General features: G+C 42.6%; 3 protein-coding genes across 19 annotated transcripts; 2 read left to right on the top strand and 1 right to left on the bottom strand.

Annotated features, from left to right (window-relative positions):
* Positions 1 to 8: 8 nt before the first annotated feature.
* Positions 9 to 14,615, top strand: LOC126923182 (TGF-beta-activated kinase 1 and MAP3K7-binding protein 3-like). Of its 14 annotated transcripts, none has more exons than XM_050736403.1 (11): positions 9 to 287; positions 354 to 592; positions 1,327 to 1,471; positions 5,668 to 5,805; positions 7,218 to 7,740; positions 8,219 to 8,605; positions 8,775 to 8,993; positions 9,597 to 9,748; positions 9,839 to 9,932; positions 10,014 to 10,277; positions 14,241 to 14,615. In XM_050736403.1, the coding sequence occupies exons 4-11, from the start codon at positions 5,698 to 5,700 to the stop codon at positions 14,468 to 14,470; spliced, it is 1,977 nt and encodes a 658-aa protein (XP_050592360.1). In that variant the 5' UTR covers positions 9 to 287; positions 354 to 592; positions 1,327 to 1,471; positions 5,668 to 5,697; the 3' UTR covers positions 14,471 to 14,615. The 14 variants fall into 14 exon arrangements, 11 of the variants coding, with proteins under 11 accessions (XP_050592360.1, XP_050592359.1, XP_050592366.1 ...); XR_007713068.1 differs by lacking the exons at positions 9 to 287; positions 354 to 592; positions 1,327 to 1,471; positions 14,241 to 14,615 and adding exons at positions 3,598 to 4,105; positions 10,790 to 10,833; positions 10,936 to 10,992; positions 11,098 to 11,445; XM_050736407.1 differs by lacking the exons at positions 9 to 287; positions 354 to 592; positions 1,327 to 1,471; positions 14,241 to 14,615 and adding exons at positions 3,595 to 4,105; positions 10,948 to 10,992; positions 11,098 to 11,445.
* On the bottom strand, positions 11,237 to 12,479 carry LOC126923199 (pre-mRNA-splicing factor Syf2). The gene is made up of 4 exons (XM_050736459.1): positions 12,330 to 12,479; positions 12,087 to 12,227; positions 11,705 to 12,000; positions 11,237 to 11,635 (listed from the first exon to the last, which is right to left on the bottom strand). Exons 1-4 carry the CDS (start codon positions 12,417 to 12,419, stop codon positions 11,470 to 11,472), a joined length of 693 nt encoding a protein of 230 aa, XP_050592416.1. The 5' UTR covers positions 12,420 to 12,479; the 3' UTR covers positions 11,237 to 11,469.
* Positions 13,077 to 23,517, top strand: LOC126923168 (centrosomal protein of 162 kDa-like). Of its 4 annotated transcripts, none has more exons than XM_050736345.1 (7): positions 13,077 to 13,212; positions 17,017 to 17,195; positions 17,391 to 17,666; positions 17,763 to 17,862; positions 17,949 to 21,490; positions 21,783 to 21,944; positions 22,021 to 23,517. In XM_050736345.1, the coding sequence occupies exons 2-7, from the start codon at positions 17,157 to 17,159 to the stop codon at positions 22,243 to 22,245; spliced, it is 4,344 nt and encodes a 1,447-aa protein (XP_050592302.1). In that variant the 5' UTR covers positions 13,077 to 13,212; positions 17,017 to 17,156; the 3' UTR covers positions 22,246 to 23,517. The 4 variants fall into 4 exon arrangements, with proteins under 4 accessions (XP_050592302.1, XP_050592303.1, XP_050592304.1 ...); XM_050736346.1 differs by having other exon boundaries at positions 17,391 to 17,678; positions 17,949 to 21,478; XM_050736347.1 differs by having other exon boundaries at positions 17,391 to 17,678; positions 21,783 to 21,923.
* The last annotated feature ends 63 nt before the right edge of the window (positions 23,518 to 23,580 follow it).

Genomic DNA, 23,580 nt, shown 5'->3' with positions numbered 1-23,580 from the left:
GCCTCTCTCTCTCTCTCTCTCTCTTTCTCTGCCTTAACGACACCGCTGATCCATTCTGGCACGAGTTTTAAAATAGCACGCGGATTCCCCTTGCTTGTGATTGCGACTGACTATTACGACGTGTTTTCCATTCATAAATAGGGAAGCACTTGCTACGTGAGCGGCCATCTTGACTATGTAGTCAATAGAGCTCCTTTTATTTTCATCGTCTAAACCATAAACTATCGTTCGAATCTTCGAGAATGGGTAAATAATTAATTAGACGGGAATATTTCGAACGCATCGAGGTATTTTTCTAAATAAAATGTATTTGAAAACGTATGTGGTTTTTCTATTGATTAATGTCGTTTCAGTACGCAGTGCACAGCTGATCAGTGGTCTCGGTGGACGGTCGCCGCTTGTTCGTGCTTTAAAATATTGGAAAACGACAGAAAAGTTACTGTTATCCGCGTGTCTATACAGTGGCAGTTGAAATTTCACTTTGCAGCAAATGAATAAAATCGCGGCGTTTACCAAGTGTCTTTATCGAGTGCTGGAAGTGAGCTGTTAACCGATTCCTCGTTCGTTGGACGTTTCCAATGGTTGCCGTCCGGTGAGTTTCAAGCTTACGATTTCAAACCGGATTGTACGTCGATATGGTACGATTGAAATTCAAATAGACTGTGACAAATTCTTGGGTTATGCAAAATTTTTCGATATCGGCGGCACTGTAGAAAGGGTAAAATGAACGGAAACGAAGAGGGAAGTATAGTCGAATTTCTAATTGCATTTACTTCACGCGATACGAAATATATTTACGTGCGAACGTGTTGGAAACTACGATAACACGTTAACGACAGATTTCTATCGATAGATACTGCCCGACAAGTAGACGATAGATGGAACAGCGAAATACTTTTCTGTTAACCGCTTTCTATCTTTATCGTGGATTTCTATGTGATTTTCAACGCGCTGATTTTCAAATCGTGTTACAGTAATACAGTAATTTTTATACTTTGCCCGACATATATAAGTCGATATCGGTGGTCTAATGTCAATCTTCTTATCGACTGATGTAACATGCATCTCGTTAACCGTTTTTCATCAGACTTCTATTTCTATATATTATCGCGGTTCTTCTATTTACGTACAGTGTCCTGTGAATCAAAGTTTCCTGTGAACCGATCTTTCTTTATCTGGTATTCAAAGAAAGAAACGTCGTTGCTCCTTTCGGCAAGCTATCGGTATTTTCAAAAGTGAAGGATCTTTATAGTTCTATTTTTTCATAGACATAAGATATAGTTCTATTTTTTCATAGACATAAGATATAGTTCTATTTTTTCATAGACATAAGAGGAACCAGGGTCAATCGGTGCTGCGAATTCTAATTTTCGCCGACGATTTTAGCTGCTCCGACGTGCCTCTCGATCTAAAAACTACGCTAATCGGTTAGAAAGTGTTGTTTCGAGCGGCCATTACGAGAGTAAACACTGTACGTGTGTATTTCATATCCTATAATATGTACCCTAGGGATAATAAACTTTAGACAATACTTTGTCCAACGATTTACTATATACTTCGAGTTATGTAACTGTTCGTTAATTACCGTCGATATTTTCTAATTCGATAGAATTTCTCGATGTTAGTTCTTTGATAACTGTGCGGATCATCGAGGCGTTCCAACCGAAAGGTCTACGTTCAAATTTTTTGGCACATGCGGAAACAGAATTTAAAGGTCAACGATATTTATAATAGCGTGAAAAAGCTGTTTAGAGAATTAATAACGAACTTTACGGATGCATGTGAATTATCGAAATCGTAAAGAGAGCTGGCGTCATATCGAGCATACGTGTGTACAGTGTACGCTGTTAAAGTCGCGTTCATACTGCCGACGACTATCGCGTCTCTGTCCGTGTCGTCGCTTCTATCTCGACGACTAATAAGTACGTAATAATCTGTAATTGATCTGTGAGACGAATCGCCGTGCAATCGTATGGCAGTCGTCGACCAGTCTTTGCTCTTTCGGTCGAAAGGTTTACACGGTGATCAATGCTGACTGACGTTTTTCTACGCGAAAAACGTGTAACATTATTTTCAGGATAGTGTATATTTTTGCCTGGAGGCGTAACTTATCGTAGCTCTGCTTAACGTTAGCGTCGCGTCCCCGTCAATTATTATTCTTGGTTCCTTATTTTTGTCTGCCACTAGGCTCGACGCGCTTTTCTTCTTTTTTCCTTGCTGTAGTTTCACTTGGCCATGATATTGGCCCGCGGTTTCACGCAGTTTTGAAATATTGCGCGCGTAAAACGGCGAGTTATCGCCGGTGCCGAGTAGTTTGCATCTCATTGGTCGCGCGATTGGAAACGTAAATAATTATAGCAACGGAGGAGACCTACCGGCTTTTCTTCTTGCGAACAATATCAATTATCGCTGTTATACGTCGATCAGAGATCGTTAGAGATTCGTCGCGTTTTCTTAACGTACGTTCATTGGTAGGCGCGTTACTTCCGGCCGTTGGGTGCGCCGCTTTACGAAGCAACAGGTGTCGACTCGACTCGAACAGAATAATTTTCTACGTTTCTGACGTTATCGCGTTAGAATATAATATTTCTTTTCTTGAAACGTTTAGATCGCGTGGTGTATGACATTGGGTGGCAGAGCTTTTTATTAATTTACATGTATATTACGGTTATAGGACGAAGAGGAATCGTTCGGCAGAGTGAGGTTGGAGCAATGTTATTGGAAGGTTTTCGAACCACGGGGAAACTAGGTAGCTGAAAGAATCGGACAGTTTAAAGAGTAACGTCGAAGATTACTCGAAACGCGTGAAAATACCGGTGGAATTTACTTTTCCCCGCATTGCCAGGAGTAGACGAAAACGGCCACGCTGTGTCTCCTGGGTATTTCATGACACAAATATCTTCCCGGCATGTTGGAATTCCGCTTTTCCTTTTTCGCCTGTCCCGACGAACGGCGTTCTCGCCGTCGCCCCCTCCGCCTCCCCCTCGCCCCGCTCTTAAAATCCCCTCTGTGTCACTGATAGAAACATCCTGCGTGTCTGGTGCGATTAAAAGATGCTTCTCCTTTGCTGTCAGACCGAGGGGAAAATATATCGGGTCCGCTGCCGATAAGTATCGAGTTTAACCGAGTAGTCGGTAATAACAAGTAGCAAGTAAAGTATCGCGTGGTGGAAGAGAATCGCGCGCGTCTCTTATTTTGCTTGTTTCGCGGGATTCTGTTTGGCAGAGGGAAGCGAGTTCGGCAGAGATTTGCACAATCCACGGCGGAACAAATTCGATTCGCTGTTACGTTTCCGCATCGAGTACCTGCCCACACACGTTTATTTGCATTTTCGTCATTTGTGTGTCGAACGGCCGACTGTTTGGCAGGCATTGCCAGTAGGACCAGTAAAAACTGCCTGTGACAGATTCAGACGGATACAGAGTGGCGCGAAAGTAACTTTGCAACTCTAACTTTATACCGTCGAAACGGAAATACACTAGGTAAAAGAACGATAAAAGACCATTGCTATTTTGTAACGTGCGAATGGAATATTTCATAGCGAATATATTTGATTTTAGTTGCATCAGTTTTGTATGACGTTGCGTGCTTCGATCTCGTTGACGAGGAGAAACACGTCGGATCGTGAGATTTTAAAGCGCTTTGGTTTGCCGTCTGATTCGGGACACGGTCGGCAAAGACGCGTGCGTGAGCGTTAGAAAGTAGCGGCGTTTAAAAGAAGACACGCCGGTTAGGGCGAACGCTCTCTGACCAGTGGCCCGAACGCAGGGCTACGTGCCAATAAACAGTTTTCCCTCTGATTGATGCCTCACTCACCTGACACACCGGGGCCTGCCAGGTGTGAGGCGACGGAAGAAAGAGAGCCGAATTATTAATTCTATCTAGCGCTACTTTATTCTCTCGCATGGCCCGGTGCCAAGTGCGAATTGCACGCGTACAGCTTCTAACCTCTTAGTTTCTTCCGATCGACCGAACGCTTCTCTCTTTACCCGTTTTTTTGGATTTCTCTGGATTTTCGTGGATTTTCGTGAATTTTCGGTTCTACGGATCTAGACCTGAACGCATCTAGATGTAAAAATGAGCAACAGTAGCTGCGAATCGGATGGTACGTCGATTTCTAAAGTCTCACGATTCTGAACGTGACTCGTAAACGATCGTCGAATTTCGATGCGAATAGAGCGTGTGTCGTCGAGATTTAAATATCGTCTTTTTTCAATTTTTGTTCTTCTCTTGTCTTTTTCCCATACTGTTGCGCAAGTGTCGTAACTTTACTGTCGGTTTATACGAGAAGGGAGTCGACGGTAGAATCGAAATTGCTAGCAAGTGAATATTTCCAACTGTCTACTTTGTTTGGCAACTGTGATAAAAGTTACAAGTTTCTCGATACGACCGATCCGATGCAAGGAGGATTGCAGGAGCATAGGCGCATGCGTATACGCGTGGGAGCGTGGCACGCGCAGTGCCGGCTAATTATGTGGCACTCCTACGTGCCACGCGGCACAGGTGTCCACCGTTTCTCTGTTCGCTGCCAATTCCCTAACGTAACGGGTGTATCGAAGTTATCGAGCCATGAAACGTTGTGGAGACGCGGCACGTAGTGGCCCCCGTTCAAGTGGAACGTTAGACACACCGCAAACATCGTACGAACCTGGTGTCTCCGTCGTACTCTAGATTTATTAAAAAATCGACGACGAACGTAGTTGCGAACGTAGTTGTTGTCCGATTGAAATCGGATTGCGCCGTATTACGTACGATACGATAGCGTAGATCGAAAGCGAAGCAGAAAATAAAAAAGTCTAGAAAAATGACAAGATTTCCATGGAACACCGGGTAGCCAGCTATAGACGAATTCATGCGATTTTCGTTTCTCTTGAAAAATGGGTCAAACAGTCGCAGGTTTAAATAAAGAACGTCGTGTCGTGTCGTGTCGTGTCGTGTCGTGTCGTGTCGTGTCGTGACGCGTCGCGGAACGCGGAGACGCTCTCGTACGTTTCTTCCTTTTGCCGCGGTAAAAAGTAGGTGGTCGTGGCCGAGAGGCACGTTGCGAGCGCGGTCGAAACGATGAAAATAACGACACGATGCAATGATTTAACGGTCGTCCCGTTAGCAGAAAGATTAGCAGAAAGATGGGAGGAGTGGCGTTCGCTGGTCGAAGTTTGGTGTGACCTTCGTTATAATTAAGAGGCCGTAACGCACGATCGTGCGATATTTCAGTGCGTCTGTAACAAGCGAAACGATTTGCCCCGTGCAGGTTCCACGGTCTTTTCCTTTTCATTTTCTCACGACTTTGTCTTCATTAATCGCATCCCCGTCCGCTCATCCGTGGTTGAATAATTTGAAACACTTTCGCGCACCGACACGAAACTGCACGAAACGTCGTATTTGGAGGCCATCCAAATCGTTTATCCACTAAACTACAAAATTTCGACCATCTTGCCGAATTCCTGCTTCTCTCGGTCTCGTTCCGTTCGTCTGCACGAGGACCGATAACCGATAACCAACATCGAATACCAACGGAAAATACATTGTTCTCATCTTCGCATCTCGCGCTCTGTCTCCACCGACTGACAGCAACGACGATAGTTTATCAGCCGTGGGCGTATTCGTTCTTTCGACCAATCATATTCGATCAAAGGATGGTGTAACGAGAGACCCTGGCACCCACAGGTAGGCCTGCCAGGAGGATGGGGGCCCACGATGGGGGAGTGCCATTGCTCTAACATCGCTATCATGCAGCTGTTCCATGAGCTGAAGCAGCAGTTCCCTGCGCTCCCTGATCACGTCGTTTCCCAGTGCATCGCCCAGGTATAGGTGCTCTTTGTCCGCCAGATATTCTGCTCCTATGCTGATCTCTCGGAAAATTCGATCTACGGTGCAGCGACGAAGAGAGTTTGGTGTAAGATACGGCGTCGTTGGCTGCCACCGCTGTGAAACCAATCACACTGGATCGAGTTTTCCGAGATGGGCTCCTTGAGTGTGCACACGGTGTGCCTCGTAAACCACTTTACACAGATTTCTTCTTATCGCTCATCCGTCATGGCTAAAACCATCGTCGCAATAACGACTAACCATACGCGTACACCACGAGTATACCATAATCTCTGGCATTGCAAATTAACGGCACAGAATTTCTCTCCTCTCTCATTGCACGAGCGTGGAACCTGTGTGTATAGACGTCCTTTGTTTTTCTTTACTTTGGCCATTTGGTTTTCTTTACTTTTTCTTTTTCCTTTCTTTTTCCCCTCTCTTTTTTTTTCCTTTCTAATTGCGCATTCGGAAGATGTCTCTTAATCAGCAAAGATTGATCGCACTAAACAATAATATAACGTCTTGTATCCGCGTTGGGTTTTCTCGGGTTTTTCCAGTCACCGCAACAATCATCGTCTTTCCAATTGCGGTGCTCTGCTCTCCTTAGTTCAAACGTTCAAACGTTCGAAACCAAGTTTTATCACTCTTCTTTCTCTTTCTTTTTCTTTTTTTTTTCTTTTTTTTTTTTTTTTTTTGTTTGGCGCCATTTTTGCGTACCTTTGTTCGATCGAAAATATCTAATCGTTGTTTTCTAACTCGTATAAGTAATTACGACCGTGCGTATTTTGTAGCCTGTATAACGCAATATCTGCTTAAAAGGTGAAAAGCGAGGGGAACCTGATATGTTTCGACGTATCTTAAAAGATGAAAATGCACTGGATAAGTGCAAGTGATGGGACCAAGGAGGGCGTCGTTACATGCCAGTAACATACGGAGGTTTTCAACGTTTTGTCAGTACGAATAGACTAGAAAGTCCCAGAATTTCACGCTATCCGCGAAAGTATCAAGGATAGGCGGGCGAAAGGCTGGCACTGTTTAACCCTTTGCGGTCTGTCGTTCTCGCGCCAGCAAACTCCGCTTACGACGAACTGTACCACGGAATTGAAAAACAGATGCAAATTCGTCGTTCGCACCTGGATAACCCAATCGGACCGCAAACGGTTAACTCCTCCGGCAGACGTCCAATCGACGAATCTGCCAGCAACGTTATAACGTCGTACGTTAAGATCCGGCAGAGGCAAGACAATTTTCCAGTCGAGAAGCAAACAAAAAAAAAAAAAAAAAAAAAGAAAGAAAGAAAGAAAGAAAAAAAAAAGAAAAAGAAAGATAACACTTTGAAACGGCCTGCCAGCGGGCTCGCACGCGATGACCGGAAATCGGCTGACCCAAGGTGCATCTGTGCGTTGCAGAATAGCCACGATCGGGAGACATGCGCGAGAAGCCTTCGTGCCACTCAAGAGTCACGTCAGTCTCCGGGCGCGTTCCCACCGGCGGCACTTTGCGCCATCCTCCAGCAGCAGCAGCAGCAGCAACAGCAACAGCAACAGCAGCAACATCATCAACGAGCGAACCATCTGGCTACGCAGCAGCAACGTTTCTGCACGATGAGCCAGTTGCAACGCGCCAGCAACAGCACGAACAACAATACGCGACCACACAGACCAGCCTCGCTGGACATCGGTATGGCACGGCGCTGTCCCGTCAGCTGCACACGAGCAGCCACGATATCAGCCTCGTCGCCGATAGCTGCTGACTCAGCCAGCACCCCTTCTTCAGCGCCTGCCGTCTGCACGACCGCGTCGCGCGGTTTCTTCGACGATTGCACCGGACCGAGCGACGCGAACTGCCTTAACAAAGTCCAGAACGCGGGAAACGAGCCAGCCGGATTCGAGCTGAACGTGAACGTTGCCTGCAGCCCTGCTGGCAATCGCGGTACGCATCTATCCGAGGTTTCATTAGCCGAGCGACGGGGCAAGTCGAAACGAACGATCGGAATAACGTAATATCACGTAGAAGGATAGACCCTTTACGGTGACACTTTAGCGGCGGATACTCGTGATGTATTTTGAATTCCTTATCTTCGATACGACAAAGTAACGACACAAGCATGTGCTTGTACGTATGAGAGAAGAGTTAAACGGGTTCGTTTGCGGGTGCAGCGATGCCAGCGAATTCAATTTTGATCGTAACGAGCGTAACGCGACGCCGTGGCCCTGTGCGCCGCAGATCCTGTTTGATCGTCGAGTCGAACGAAAACGTTTAACCCTTGTTGCGCTGGTTACGTACCGTCCACTTCTTTTCATTTCGCGCGTCGTACCGTCGATCGCGTGATTTTATTCCACCTTCGCTCGTTACTTACTCTTAACGGAACACCCATTTTTCTTTTTTATTTCCACCGACGACCGTTTAGACTTTCGAACGGTGCCTACGATCGCTGGTGCCTGTAAACGAAGCGATCTGCTGCTCGACCCACGGACTCATTACGCCGAACCGTTACTCAACGTGGAGAACACGGGCCCGCAGATCGATCACACGCGAAGCTACACCTCGGTTAGTCTGACGCTGAGGCCGCCATCCTCGGAACCGCAGCCTCCGATCGACATCAGATCACAGGGCTCGAGCCTGACTTACTCGAGCTCCTCCCTGGATCCTCGGGGCTTTCAAAGCCGTCTTCAGATTAGCATCGGCGCGGGAGCCGTTGGCGGTGTGGCGGCTGCGAGAATCAGACCTCCGATGGGCCCTGTCAGGCCCAACAGCTTGATACCGCCGGTACAAACCGGTCCTCAGAGACCACCAGGTCTGTATTTCTGTATTTCTGCATTTCTGCGTTCCTGTATGCTTCCAACTGCTTCCGACATCTGTCGTACGAGCAACTGTCGCCTGAGTTTTCATACTGAGCAACAATTGTGACCACGGTTCGAGACGAACAGTCAGAGAGATCGGATCGTCTGACTAAAGTGTGAAAGTTGCAGGTCTTCCAGCAGGACCACCTAGTCAGTTACCGAGGCCCACGACGACAATGAGCGCCCCGACCACACCTTCCGTACCATCCACGACAAACATCGCCCCCACCATTAGCCTTCCGACAACACCGTCAGGACCGACCACGACCTCGCCGCCCTCCAGTCCCATTGGCGAACGAATACCGGCCAATTCTGATCAGAACCGATCGCCGTTGAATCAAGGTGAAGTCCTCCGCCACGTACATACATTTCTTGCCGAGCCTTGAAAATAACCTTTCGGCCGGGCTATTTTTATTTTTCGCCATATATGTACTCGCTGCCGATACCATAAAGGCGGCTCGCTTTGTTTTCCCAATTCTCGTATTATAGGAATCCGCGTACACGTATATTTACCTGCGAAAACCACTCCGTCGCACATGCTACGCCCACGCATGTAACACTGAGAACGATATTTACGCATTCCTGACCCCACGCTCCGTCTATACATAGCCACGCTTGCGGTTACTCTACGTGGACCACCTGATCCGCTATTCCCTCTCACGAGCAGCCTCGCCTCCATATTGACGCGTTTCCTGAACGCTACGATTCGCATTTCGTCTTTCCCCTTTAATCGTTCACACGCGGTGAAATAATATGTCGACAGGGATCGAGTCGAGGCCAATTTCTACCGATGTATTTCGTGCTTGGTTACAACGCGTATAACCGTACATTTGTAAAACTACTCGAGAATCCAATAACAAACGGGCTATTCTTAAGTCGAACTGATTACATCTGTTTATCTTTTATCCGATACGATCGGTTAATTATTCGATTGTTGGGACGCAGTGGCGGAGCATCAAAGGGAATTGGTCGCCGAGCAGTTAGCAAGAAAAGATAGACTCGCCAGGGAATTGAGAGCCGAGAAAGGACGACTCGAAGCTATGAAGAAAGAATTGCAGTCCCTCACGAGGCCCTTTGATTCTTCGATGCCTCCTCAGGTATGCTCGGTATCGGCCATTCGCTCCTTTAACATGCCGTTATAACGCCCAACGTAAATAAAATCAAGTTATCTAACGGCCACTTTGCAGGAACTGAAAAAAAAATTGAGGAGCGAGATCTATCAGCTACAAGTTGAATGCGACAGACTTGCGGATGAGGTGGATCAATGGTCTGACCCAAGAGGTAATAATCTTGCTACCGGTAACGCTTTCCCTTCATCGCTCTTCCTCGTACAAAATTCTCTTCTTTCCTTCATTCTCGCAGTACCTTTGGGCGAAACGAACGAAAAGTTTTATCAGCGTATTTACACGGGTCAGCCCCTACCATCCAGGTCTGTCAGCGCCGACCCACCGCCTCTGCCTAGTCAGCCACCCGCCTGGCAACCGGAACCGAGCGGTAACAACGTCGATAGAGAGGAACGAGACGGACCTTCTTGGGTCTGTAGAATGTGCACCTTCGACAATCATCCATTGATGAATAAATGCGAACAGTGCGATATGCCGAGGCTGTTGGATCACGGAAATACAGGTACGACTTCTGGAAAACCGATAGACAACCTTACGGCCTCGTTAACACGCTTGAACATCGATTCGCCACCTTCGTCGCCTCCAGCACCTCTGGCAAAGTAAAATCCAGTATCTTAACAGCATGTCCCTTTTTTGCTATGACATTTTTGTGAATTCACGAATTTGTTTCAAACAATGATATTTTGTGAAATACCGGAGATGTACGGAACCCCTGTACTTTGTTACTGTGATCGAATTTGTTACAAGAGGTGACATTTCCTATTGTAAAATATTTGCTCGTAAACGAGAAAATTGTTTTACGATCACCGCAAGCATCGATGTGACATCAATAAAACACGACTATACGACGCACTTAAACGTAACGCATGGACGTGCACTATCCTCTTCCTTCTTCCTTTTTTTTTTCTTTTTTTTTTTTTAAATAAGCTCACTTAAAAATTTGGATTGATCTTAACCCGAGGCATGTTTAATTTAGCATATGTTACAGTGTCATTTTTTCCTAATTATTAATAGTTTAATCTGTTTAATCGCTTCGACGGGTCGGTAATCGTAAATTGGTAAGTAACTAATATCGTTAAACGTCAAGTAAAATTATGTTGCGAGAGAAAGATTATCCGTAGATAAATACCAGTCATAAATGTATAATGTACGATTTGTAGGCGAAACTCAAGATATTCATATACGAGTTACACATCATCACAACTTCTCTCCGAGCCGTGAGTATATTTCCCTTTGTTTTTATGTTTCTCGGATGCGATTTCTACTACGATACTACAGATATCAGATTGTGTGTGATATAAAAATTGTATGCTTCTTTTCAGGGATAGTGCATAGTTGGGTGGTATGATGTGATGAACTGCGTTAGAAACGTGAAAACTGTATATAAAATCATTATTTAAGTTAAATAAAAAGTAGCAGCCAACAGATCGGGAAAGGAGAACAGAAATTTAAATGACTTGATTGAGTTCAATTTTTTGTTTATTCAAGAGATCAACGTATAACTCGTATTTTTGATAACAATGGATTCAGGTTTAAGATTGGAATACAACCTATCGTAAAATGTATCATTCTCGCTTCTGATTACTAAATAATCAACGACTTATCAGTAGTCTGACTTCTATTTGTATGAGTTTTGAAATACTATTTAAAATACAAGATATTTGTAGTAAGTCCTTTAGCATGATATTCACTTATTATATAGCTGTACCCCGTTCCAAGTTTAGCTTCGTTTCGCGCGTATATTCCCCATAGAACCTCTCTAATTTCTGATTGAATTTAGCATTGCGTTCGTTGATGTAATCGATATCAGCGTCGTCATTGTGCATTCTTCTTCTACTATATCTCTCTCTCTTCGCGATCCTGAAAACAAAGATAGGAGGATGACGATGCACCGACGATGTAATAAATATTAGGCTGCTAAATACTAACTGTTTCTCCAAGTCTTCCACCATTTTGTCAACAGCTTCTTTCTTATCCTCATGAAGACCGTGTAATATAGTGTTTCTATCTCCGTAGAAGGCCGGCCCTAATTTTTCTTTAGTCTCGTCGTACGAATCCATGTTTGGTTTGATATTTTTCACCAGCCTGTTGTATTGCCTAATAGCTGCTTGTTCGTAGTCCGAGAAACCTGGATCTGGATTCTTTCTATTTTTTTTCTTTCTTGCTATACGTTCCGCTTCTGTCGCATCAATGTGAAGTAATTTCGTTCTCTCGTAGTCTTCTCCCTATAAAATGCATCATACATACATATGTTTGATCGACACATCCTATAACGTGCACCCTGTAAATTGTTTTTATCTTTATAGGTTACCTTTTCTTGAGCTGCTTTTCTCGCAGCTTCATCTTGAACGATCCATTCTGCTTGCCTTTTACGCGATTCCCAGTTCGAAGGAAGCTTACTCCTTTTATCTTCCTCTATAACTTCTTTGTGATTTTGCTGTCTGGCCTCGTTCTACGAAATCAACATTCTGTAAGAAACGGCTACATTCGAAAACAAGGAAGAGATAAATTCAAATTACAGGTTAAACTGGAATTACTCTGTTCTTTCACTGACCCTTTTCACGTGCAGTTCCCGCAAGCGTTTCATTCTCTCGGCGTGTTTCTCCGCCAATGATTTCTCATTGTTCGCATTCTCGTTATCCATCCTGAGCTCGAGTCAACTCCGATAATTCCCGACAAGTAATTCTGTGTCACTCGCGCTCGTCGAAAGGTTAGAAAGATAGAACGCAGTTTGATTGTTCGACATTACCGACACGTAGGTCGCGCCCCGTGTGATACGCGTATACCGGAAGCTCCGACAGATGTCAGTAAGCCACGATTCGTCGACGAAAAAGGCGAACTCCGTTTGCCCGACTTCTGTGGGTGGTGGATCGATTGAAATTGATCTGCTCTGTGGAGCGAGCGGAGAGAGCAATAAACGGATCCTGTCGTTCAATCCTAAGAGCGCGGTGATACCGTGGTGACAGGCGTCGAGGGAGAAGTCAGGTGATTTTTCGTCCGCCGGTAGAAGGTTTTGAGAGGCGGTACCGGTCGATCACAACTTGTCGTCGAGTTAGCAGCACTTGCGAAGGTTCGCGTTTGCGCGAACCCCGACGGTGAAACGTGACGCAGAATTGTACGCTGGCGGCGGTTGGGCCGCAGAAGAAAGTTCGCGCTCTGCGGGGCTTTTGGGGATTACCCGCGAAGCGCGGTCACAGGGTGCCGCGAAAGCTCTCCTTGAGGCGATCACGACAAGGATAGAAGAGACACGCACGCGGCTCCTCACTCGCCACTCACGACATTCTCCCGGACAAATTAATTCTCCCTATACCGTTATGGAGACCCTCGAATCTAGTCGCGTCTGCCGCCTTTGCGGCAAGCAATCCGGTATCTCGATTAATATTTTTGACAAGAATGAGAACCACGTGAAGAAAATCAACGCCATTCTCCCGATCATGGTACGTGTCATATCACTCTTCTCCCTTCTACATTCGTATCGTTCCGCTATGAATTTCACGTGTACCGTGTAAGTATGTATGTACTTGGCTGCTCTTTCCTGACATCATTCACGCCCCCTCCTAAACCACCTTTTTGCCACAAAATCTATTATCAAAACGCAACAATGTTTCCTTTTAATGAAAATTCATTCGTGTACCAGATCCGCGTATTTCTGCACATATCTTTGTAACTGGTTGGATTACGTTTACTAAAAGTTGAAACTTTTCCGTAAATAGGTTTATTGGTTGTATTTATGATACTAAAAGTGAGGTTATTGTTACTTCGCGCCAATGAGCCTCATAAACACTTTTAACGTATTGCATAACTTTAAATCGTAATCGTTTCTTTTAACTCGTTATTATTGATAAAATCACGAGTTTAAAACGAACTATTTCAAAGTAGAATTTCTCTTAGATATCGAAAATTTGGGAATATTCTTTCCGTCGTGGAAACGAATATCGCTTTAGATTTTCGTCCCTATTAGCTTCTATTAGTTACGCGGAGTACGTGATAATTTAAGTGAATTAAATATAATATATATATTTCGAACTTTGTATAAATACGTGTAACTCATATTCCGACGATTTTAACAGGAATATTATTGCGTAAATAGGAAGAAAGATACTGTACACGCGTTGTTGGGATCGAAATATTTTTTTTATTATATAACCTGTTTTCTTTTTTTTCCGATGGAAAACACAACCGATCGTTTGAGCGAAACTAATCGAATTTTATTGTACATTTGAGAATGTCATCTTACGTTTCGTTCCAACGATGTCGTACAGTTTTGTTGCCATTTTTATTTCGTGCAGAACGTTTTTATGATTTTATGTCGTAAAGAATGGAACGTGGAAATCCCTTGAATTTCTCGCCCTTCAACTTCCTCCGCGTATTTGTAGAGCACGTGTAGTGTCCCCACCTCGTTTCCTATGAGCGACCACGTGAACTTAACAAACACTCGCATTCGCATCGGCTGTGTATCCTGCAGGTGCACGAAATGGACCTGTTGCCGAAGCACATGTGTCATCGGTGCAGTTACAAGCTAGAGGAGTTTCACAAATTCTACATGGACTGTCTGAAGACAGACGCGGGTTTGAAGAATCAGTTATCATGGATGCGAAAGGAGGACTCGAAGGAGAGAATCGGTGTGCCGATGGTGCACATAGAAAACATCAAGATCAAAGTAGAGCCACCGGATTACGACCTGTACGACGATAACGACTACATAAATTCGATGAGTTCGGTAACTTATCCGGTGAACAGTGTCCAATCCAATAATATTCCCGATCCTATAACGTATACTTCGTACGCACGTTGCGGTTGTTACTGTGATAAATCGGACCAAAGTAATCAAACTGTACCTACGAGCTATGAGAACGAAATATCGAGATGCGGTAGAATGAACGCCACGAGGCAGGAGAACGACGGCTGCGCCAACGTATCGCGAGCTGTGCAGGGGAATTTGTTGGCGCATCAAGCACTCAAGGAACGATCAAATTTAGTTAAGCTTGTCAACGAGGTTAAAGATTCACGAAGAACTACTTTTTCGAGTTTCAGTTCATCGACGGATAAATCTAGTAGCGGGAAAAAAGGAACTTCGAAAGATGCGATAGTTCGTAATTTGAGGCCTAGAAAAGGTTCTGTGGATTACGTGGGAATTAGGAAAAGGCTTTCCGCTTGTTCCTCGTTGAACAATGAGAATAGGTCAACGATCGTGGAGACAAAACTGTCAGCCCCGACGGAATTCGATGTGTCGCAGATTAAGATAGAGAAATTCGATTTCGAAGGACGCGTCTTGAGACCGAGAAAAGGGACCATCGATTATAGAGAACCAATACGGAAATATTCTAGATCCACGAATAAGAACCAAAGATCGGAAAGCGATCAACATCGAGCGGATAAGACGAAAGTTCGGAATATTGCAAGCAAATTGAAAAAGATGCCGAAACAAATGAAAGACAAAGTAAAATCAGATATAAAGACGGAACAGCTGTCAGATCTGGAGGATCTGGTACTGGACGGATCGGTATCGGCCGCTATGTTATCCCTAACCGATGAGATTGATGCACTGCCTAACAATTATAATGTAAACGTACGAAACGATAGAGTTAATTGCGATGCACGATTAAACCGTGCGCAGCATACTACCGATAATTTTAGTATAGCAAATTGGAAACCATTGCGAAATCTACCCAAGGATAAATTCAAGTCGGGGAAAGTCGGTTTGCATCGGATCGAAGGAATAAATTATTCGACGAGATATTTGAGAAGTCAGGATGTTTGTCTGAGAAATGGTAAGATACGAAAACCCGATAGCACGAATGTATCGATTAAGAAATTGCAAAGAAGTTTTCGAAATTTTATGCACAGAAATAAAACGTCTGGTAAAGCTTTAATGAAGGCGATCAGAGGTAGTGTCACGAGCAAAGTGTCCGCCGCGATGAAAGTGCTAGATATCAAGCACTACTGCGACGAATGTAACACGAGTTTCGCTAACAAAGAATTATTCAAACTGCACCTGTGCTATGGACATTGATCGTTTTACGAAATCGCCGGTAACGTGACATCGCGTAAATTTTTATTTTTTAAGCCTCGAGCAGTCGATCACGTTACTTGTATTCGTACCAATACATAGGCCACGATTACATAGATTTTTGTTGATAATTGATCATAAATTTATATATATATATACATATATACACACATATGTATACATACTTTATTTTTTTTTTTTTTTTTTTAATCTTCTAGGGAAGAACATGTACCTATGAAATTATTGTGAGCACACGCTATTGATACGTTAATATTGTAATACTATTTTTATGAACGGAAATGTATACAGTATAAATAATAGTCGATTGTTGACAGGGAAAAAGTAAAGTAAGGCAATGTTGCGATGTACGCTTAAGAATTTATGTAGATAAAGGATTCACGGATCGCCTTCGTATTTTAAAATAAGATGATATATTATGTATATATATATATATATATGTATATATTTTCATATAGAATATATCATATATGATTAATATTTCATATAGAATATATAAATATATATATATATATATACACACACACACATATACACACACATATTTTAACAGATATTAGATATTCATATACACGAAATTGTGATATATAATTGAAAAGATGTTAGGTTTGTATTCATCTTGTATGTAATTAACTCATCTCTTTTTTTATTTCACATCTCGCTCTTATAGTGTAATAATTGCTAGTTTTCGTAATCGTTAACATCGATCGAACGAATATGTATGTATATGAACGCATTTTGCGTTATGTTATTTGCGTTACGATCGACAACGTGATACACTGCTGGTACTGTTAGAAAGAACGATGATTGTTGGATTTGCGCGGAATAATCGTGGATAATGTTTAACGCTTTCTACGATAAAAATGTTATTAAACTTTGATTCTATTATTCGTTGTTATTGGATATTAAATGCACTCGTCATCCCTTTGTACAGAATTCTTTATTAAATAGGAAATGTTCTCTACAACTGTCTAACAATTTTAATGATTAAAAAGTTGCAATCATCGCACAACGATAAAAAGGAAATAAATTCTAAATAGAGAGCAGTAAAACGTATTTTTCTATTAATTGCTACCCTGTTATCTCCTTTAACTATTTATTTCATTGTATAATCCTTGCATATTTATCCCTTCTCTCTCTCTCCCTCTCTCTCTCTCTCTCTCTCTCTCTCTGACGTTTTGAAATTTAAAAAGTACTTTACGTTATTGGATAGGTGAGGTCGCTGCGAGACGGCCATCGAGCGAGTTAAAATTATCAAACAAACAAAAAGTACGCCGAGTGTCAAACGACTTGGAAAAGATGATTTATTATTTGGATTACATTCTTCAGAGGTGTTATTAGTGAAAAATCCGAATGTCTTCGAATCCTCAAAAGTCCCCTCATTATGAGGATGTAAGTGTTTACAATACTTTTCTCTAGTTATGTTAACCTATTTTACTTTCCAAAAGACGTTTCACGGTTTGGATGATTTATCGGTAAATACGTGCCAGTTAATGTGATATAATTAAAACTAAGAGATTAAAGTACGTCAAGTTTTGTATTTACTTGCATTAATTAAGATCGTATGCATTTTTAATTCATCAACAGTTGATCTCGACCGAAGATGATACTCTGGGTACATCCATTAGCCTTAGCGTAGGTGAAAATTCAATTAGAATAAAAGAAAAACCTAAGGTGGTTGTTAAGAGATCAGAGCCGGAGGATAAGCACGAAGAGGAGAAATGGTGGTTGAAGAAGCCAGATACTTGGTTGGATATTTCTCACGGTGTTCCAATAGACTTGAAAACAAAGCAATCTGCGTCCCCTTCGCCAGATGTTAGTTCCTCGATGAAAGAATTTCTTGAAAAGGAGAAGATGTGCAAAGTAATTATGCTTGTATCGTATCAACCGTAGAATACAGTTATCTAAATAACCAGTAAGATGTATTTATCTATAATTTATTCTTTTTTTTCTGTATAGGCTATGCATAAGAGCGAAGTTGAGATGAAAGACAGGGATGATACTTTGTGCGACATTCTGGCCTCCGCTGCATTCGATAAATATCCCTCTGATTTTGAAAGTAAGTATCGAAAGGCTAACAGACGATGGATCTTTCGTACAAGTTTCTATGCACAGTTGGATTAGAGTTTTCGTTGTTTCGTGCAGATGCAACCGATGAGGATATAGGTAGTATTTTAGAAGAAATGAGTAAGATAGCTGGGGCTCTTAGTCCCAATTCGGCTACGGATCGTTCAAAGTCTAGGAACTCAGCCAAAAATCCTACAGAGGAGGAGAAATCGGTGGAAGAACTATTAGAGGAGGCTGAGAAACTCGTTAGAAAAAATAGCAATAGTCTATCTAAAAGCGGATCAAAATCTGATACTTTAGTACCTGAGAATATCGCGGAAGATATAGAAAGCTTTAGCAGGGTTAGACAATTAGAAGCTGATATATTTCAACTGATAGAGGAGGAGGTGCACAAAGAGACTGAGAAAATCAAAAAGAGTCCAAAGAATGAAAAGAAGAGAGACGGTAGTCCTGGATTTGAAGTTATATATGAAAATTTGAATGGTCTGAAAGCTCCGAAATCTTTGGAACTTCAGAGAAGAAAATTTGAAGAGCAGAAAGTAGAGGTGTCGAGCAGTTCTGATCTAGATGATCCTATCGAAAGACATTCCAAGTCGGAAGAATTAAAAGGTACGAGAAAGCTGGAGTCGGATAAGGATAACTTGCAAAAAGAAATAACGGACGTAGATAAGGATTTTTTTGAAGATTTGCTGAGAAAGTCGAAGGAAAAAGCGGAGGGTGGTATGTCGGGTAGTTCGAGTTTTGGACAGGAAGATTTTTCCCATTTTTTGAAACTCTTGCAAGGGCAGTCTAATAAAAAGGAACAAGAATCAAAGCAGTCCGATTCAAAGCCTACAGACGGAAAATTATGCATTTTGGATGGGGAAACCACGAATGACAAAAGTCCTGAATTTCCCGAGAAGGAAATTTCCGACATATTGGAGAAGGAACTACCTCGGACAAATGAAATTATCGGAACGGACACGAGCGGCCACAGTGGTGAACAAAAACGATCTCAGAACGTTAATAACAGAGGTAAGAATGATCGCGAGGAAGTAGTATCATCTGATAGAACGGATCAAGTATCTCCTAGAAACGTAGCCGTGACAAAGGATAGCGAGAAAGTGTTGAATTCCAAGGAAGAACTGTATACCGTTGATCTGACACCAAGATTAGAATTATTCGCGGATGCAATACCGAAGTTATTGGCCGAAAAGTCGACGGAAGATACAACGCAACAAAGCAAAGAACCCCCGAGCAAAGAATCAAAAGCATCCGTACATAAAACGATCTCAAGTTCGGAGAGTAAATTTAACGTTAACGTTCCGGCTTGTGAACGTAGCAGCGTAGAACGCAAAGTCGTCGATCCGTTTGGCGCGTCGAGCAATAAAACGCAAAAAAAGGAATTAAAGTTTTCCAAGTCCAAGAGTTACGACCAGATTTGTAAGCCGTTGTCATTTAGAAGTTCCGTAGAAAATCTAAGAGCAGGCAAACCTTCGGATGCAGCGAAGAAACCTGGCAACACTTTGATCAGACGATCGCCAACGTTGAAGCCAAAATTGCAGCCCACGGTTAAACCAATCACGAAAATTCCGCCCAAGACCAAGGCCGTAACTTTAAAGCCAAAGAAAAATTCCGTTAAGACTGGTTCCAATCTCACTTTGTCTTCCACGTGCAAATCGTACCAAGCTACTAAATCACCGGACGGTCAGGCAAAGACGATGGCCGGCGGTGACACGAAACAACATGTAACAAAAACAAATTGGGAATTATTATGTCGCGAAGAGAGGCATAAGAACGGTCTTTTGAAACAACAGCTGGAGTCAGAAGTGAAAATGCACAAGAACCAAATGGACAGTATGCGTATATCGTTCGAGGAAGAACTGTTGGCGTTAAAGAAGCAAAACGTGATTCTAAAGGCGAAGGTGGACGAGCTTTCGTTAAACGAGAAACGTTCGGAATCACAGCCAAAGAGAGATACGAAGATCATGCTTCTAGAAAAGGAACTAGAGAGGCAAGAGGATTTAATTCGGGCTTACGAAACGGAAAACAAAAAGTTGATGCAAGGTACGAAGGGAATGCAAGAAGAAATGAAGCAGCTGCAAAAGCAAAAGAGCACAGCGTTAGAATCTGGTAAGATACAGGAACTTGCTGATAGAGTTAAGGATCTCGAGGAAGAGACTGTAAAACTGAATCTCGAAGTGTCCGAGCTGCGAGATAAGAACGCCGACTACGCCTTGAAGAACGAAGATCTGATCCAACAAAATAGTCTTTTGAACGACGAATTGGAGATGTTTAAGGAACAGTTGAGAACGAAGAATGACTTTATCACGGATCGATTACAAGCAATGACCACGGCAGAGCTGCAACTGAAGAAGCAAGTGGAGGACTTGACGGTAAAACTAAGCTCTAAAACGGAACAATTACGAATAGCGAAGCAAGAGTTCGACAAGATGCAACAAAACGTTCTGCCGTTGGAGAAAGAATTGTTAGAATTAAGAGTGAAGGAAGGTAATTTGCTGGAGAAACTGCAAACATCTAAGAGTCACGTGGAACGTGAGAAACAGTTAACGCAGAAATTGAAGGACCAAGTGATTCTCGATAGCAAAAAGATTACGGACTTGAACAGACAAGTTCGTGAAATGGAGAGGATACTTAAGAGGAAGAATCCTGATTCGGTATCTGCTCTAATATTGACGGCGAATTCCGAACAGGAGAGGGTCGGCGCCGAGAAGGTTAAGCTGTTAGAAGATAGGATCGCGAGCCTGGAAAATGAAATTAAAGCGAAAGATGATTTAGCTCAAGAGAAAATGGTTGAATTCCAGAGGAAGTTCTCGGATATGAGGGAGAAGTACGCTAGTCAAGTAATGGAATTGGACGACAAGCTGTTGGAGGCTAACACGAAGAATCGTAAGATATGCAACGATATGTTTACGCAGACTGCGTCGAAACCTGTAGAGAACAAGAGCGTGGAGACTGTTAGGAAGGAGGAGAGGGCAGGCTCGTTCGAGAAGGAGGATGTAGGGAAGAAAGACGTTGGAAAATCTTCCGTGAAAGGTAGTTTGAAATGTCAGAATTCTAAAGAGGACGCTTATCTGATGGCCACGATACGCGGATTGAAACTGGAACTCGCGAACAAAGATAAAACGATTTCGAAGCTGACGAAAGAATCGCAAGATTTACAAAAGACGAACGCAAGACTGCAGAAGGAGAGAGAGAAATTGTTGAACGATAGAAGATCCGTGAAGACTATGAACTTTGAGAGGAATCGCGGCATGGTATCGTCGGATTCGAAGTTGTTGACTTTGAGGTCTATCGAGGCGAACGATCAGAATTCGAACGTCTACCAAAATGGCCACGTGTCTGACACAAACGCTCAACGATTGTCCGCTTCCGTGCAAAAGTTTTACGATCCCATGCAGTACACCGAGAACGGAGATGGTAATCTGGTGAAGAGATTGGCCGATGAGAATGATATTCTGAAAGAGGAACTAAGCAAGATGAACAAGGATTTCATGGCTTTAAAGAACAAACGGCTTCACGATCTGAACCTCTTGCAAGAGGAACACGAACGCGAGATGGCCACTTTGTTGAAGGAGTATAGCGTGAAATTCGGAGATTCTAAAGTGGTAAAGTTACAGGTTCGTGGTATTACGTGCAGTGTTTATTTCGCTTTCTCGTTTATTTGATAGTAGAGTGCGAATATTTATCGGTCGAAGAAACGGAACCAAGGGAAAATTTGAATTCGCATTAGAGGCATCTTGCTTCGTATTTTTACCACGATTGGTCGTGTGTATTTTTTAGCTTGCGACAAATGCGTAAAAGTTTATAGTCTAGCCGTTGGATCAGCATGATAAAGCTTTTGCACGTAGTACTCTTTAGTCGTCTTTCTGTGGTCGATCCGATCGATAAAAGCTCCGTTTCTGTTAACAGGGCCAGATAAATACTCAAGTAGCTGTGATATCTCACTTGAAGCAGCAAATCGAGAAGCTTAGAGACTACAAGGAACAGGTGATCGTTCTGAAGGCTGAGCGGCAGCATTTGGAGGATAAAGTGAAAACGTTGAATGAAAAAGTAAAGTATTTATCAACACCGGTATGTAATAAGAGATTGGCGTTGCACAGCATTCATTTTATGCGTCTCTTTGTGATTATCGCACCCTCTGTTTCAGAGTACGGAACAGCTGCAGCTGTTGCAGGATAAGATAACGATTCTCCAACAACGACACGAAAGCCGCGAGATGACGTTGCAGAGTTTAGTGCGCGATTTGCTAAGAAATAGAACCCAGTGCAAAGACTGTAAAAACGAGAAGGGTAAAAATCGACAATTGTGCTATTTCCGACAAGAGCTTGATCATATTCTTGGAATGCTTCAAGAGATCGCCAATGTTCATTGATTCTAGACGAACTAGATTTAGATTAGACATGCGTGTAATGTGGTGCTCATGAAATATCGAGAAATCGACGGATTGCAAATTCTCGATTCGATATCGGGCATTGTGATAATTCGTATCTTCGTATCTGTACTGAAACGAATCATAGGTATTTGTTAGGAGAAGCTATCACGTTGTTAGGCACTTTATACATATGTGAGCGAAAGTACAGCCAAAAAGGTTTGGTCGGTGCTTTTTTTTTTATCGACCTTGCCAGGAACGCGACACGTTCGGTTGTTCGTGATCGCGTCTGTAGTATATTTAGTTATTCTTGCGTCACGAGATACGGATATTTAGTGAAATCATATCGATCCTGGGAAAGCTCGCGCGTAATGATCGACTGCGATCACTGCCAAAGTTAGACGAAGAAAAAAGAAAAGGGAGGAAGGAAGGAAGGAAGGAAGGAAGGAAGGAAGGACGTTCCTTCTTGCCATTGTGCGTGCATTACGCATCAACAACGTCCACAATCGGAGTAATAAAACTAATAGTGAAATATCAAATGAGAACATAGAGATATTTTGATCTATATTTATTAAAAGCAGACTTTTTATTTATCTAATAACGTAGGTTTAACGATTGTTGAGGAAAGAAAAGAACCCGACTGCTTCCAATTCGGAACTAGCTTTAGCCTTTTACTTGTCGTCGTTCTGGCATTCGAATAGATAGACCGTATGAACATAGGGGAAACGCGTTGGGAAAACAAGAGATCTCTTCCAAAGTTGCATAGAAATTAATTTTTTACACGAGGCTTTTTCAGGATATGCTAAGCGTCCTATTGAATCGTTTGAATAATTGTATTTATTTCCTATTTATATTCACACTCGTTCTTCGTCATCAACGAATCCATCTATAATCGAGTCGTCCACTTGTATAGTACGTATATTTATATACACTTTAGAAATATTTATTAAACGTTTTAGCAATCACAGTTGACACTCTATGCTCTCGCGACTAACTAAGCACACGCATATCGCACAAATTCGACGTGTCCTAGATGTAACGATGTTAAACGACTTTGTTACAGGATGATCGTAGAATACGATTGTTTGCTTTTGTCTGTTTTGTACCTGTTTTTATCAAATTGTTATAATTACACTGAGTACTACGGTTACTTCTTCAAGACTGGATATTATGTGAAATATAATGTGAAAATTACTGAATTTTTTCATAATTACTTCTAAGCCGTAATGTACAAACCATGAGATTATGACTTTAATAAATCACTTCTCTTCTCTATGACTTTTCTTTACTTGATATTTCTACTTTTTAACTTAGTATCTCTTTAGTACGATGTATGTA

Source organism: Bombus affinis, chromosome 13 (assembly GCF_024516045.1).
Source record: "Bombus affinis isolate iyBomAffi1 chromosome 13, iyBomAffi1.2, whole genome shotgun sequence".
Taxonomy (NCBI): Eukaryota; Metazoa; Arthropoda; class Insecta; order Hymenoptera; family Apidae; genus Bombus; species Bombus affinis.
Note: the sequence above shows the minus strand (reverse complement) of the source record. Positions and strands in the feature narration are given on the sequence as shown.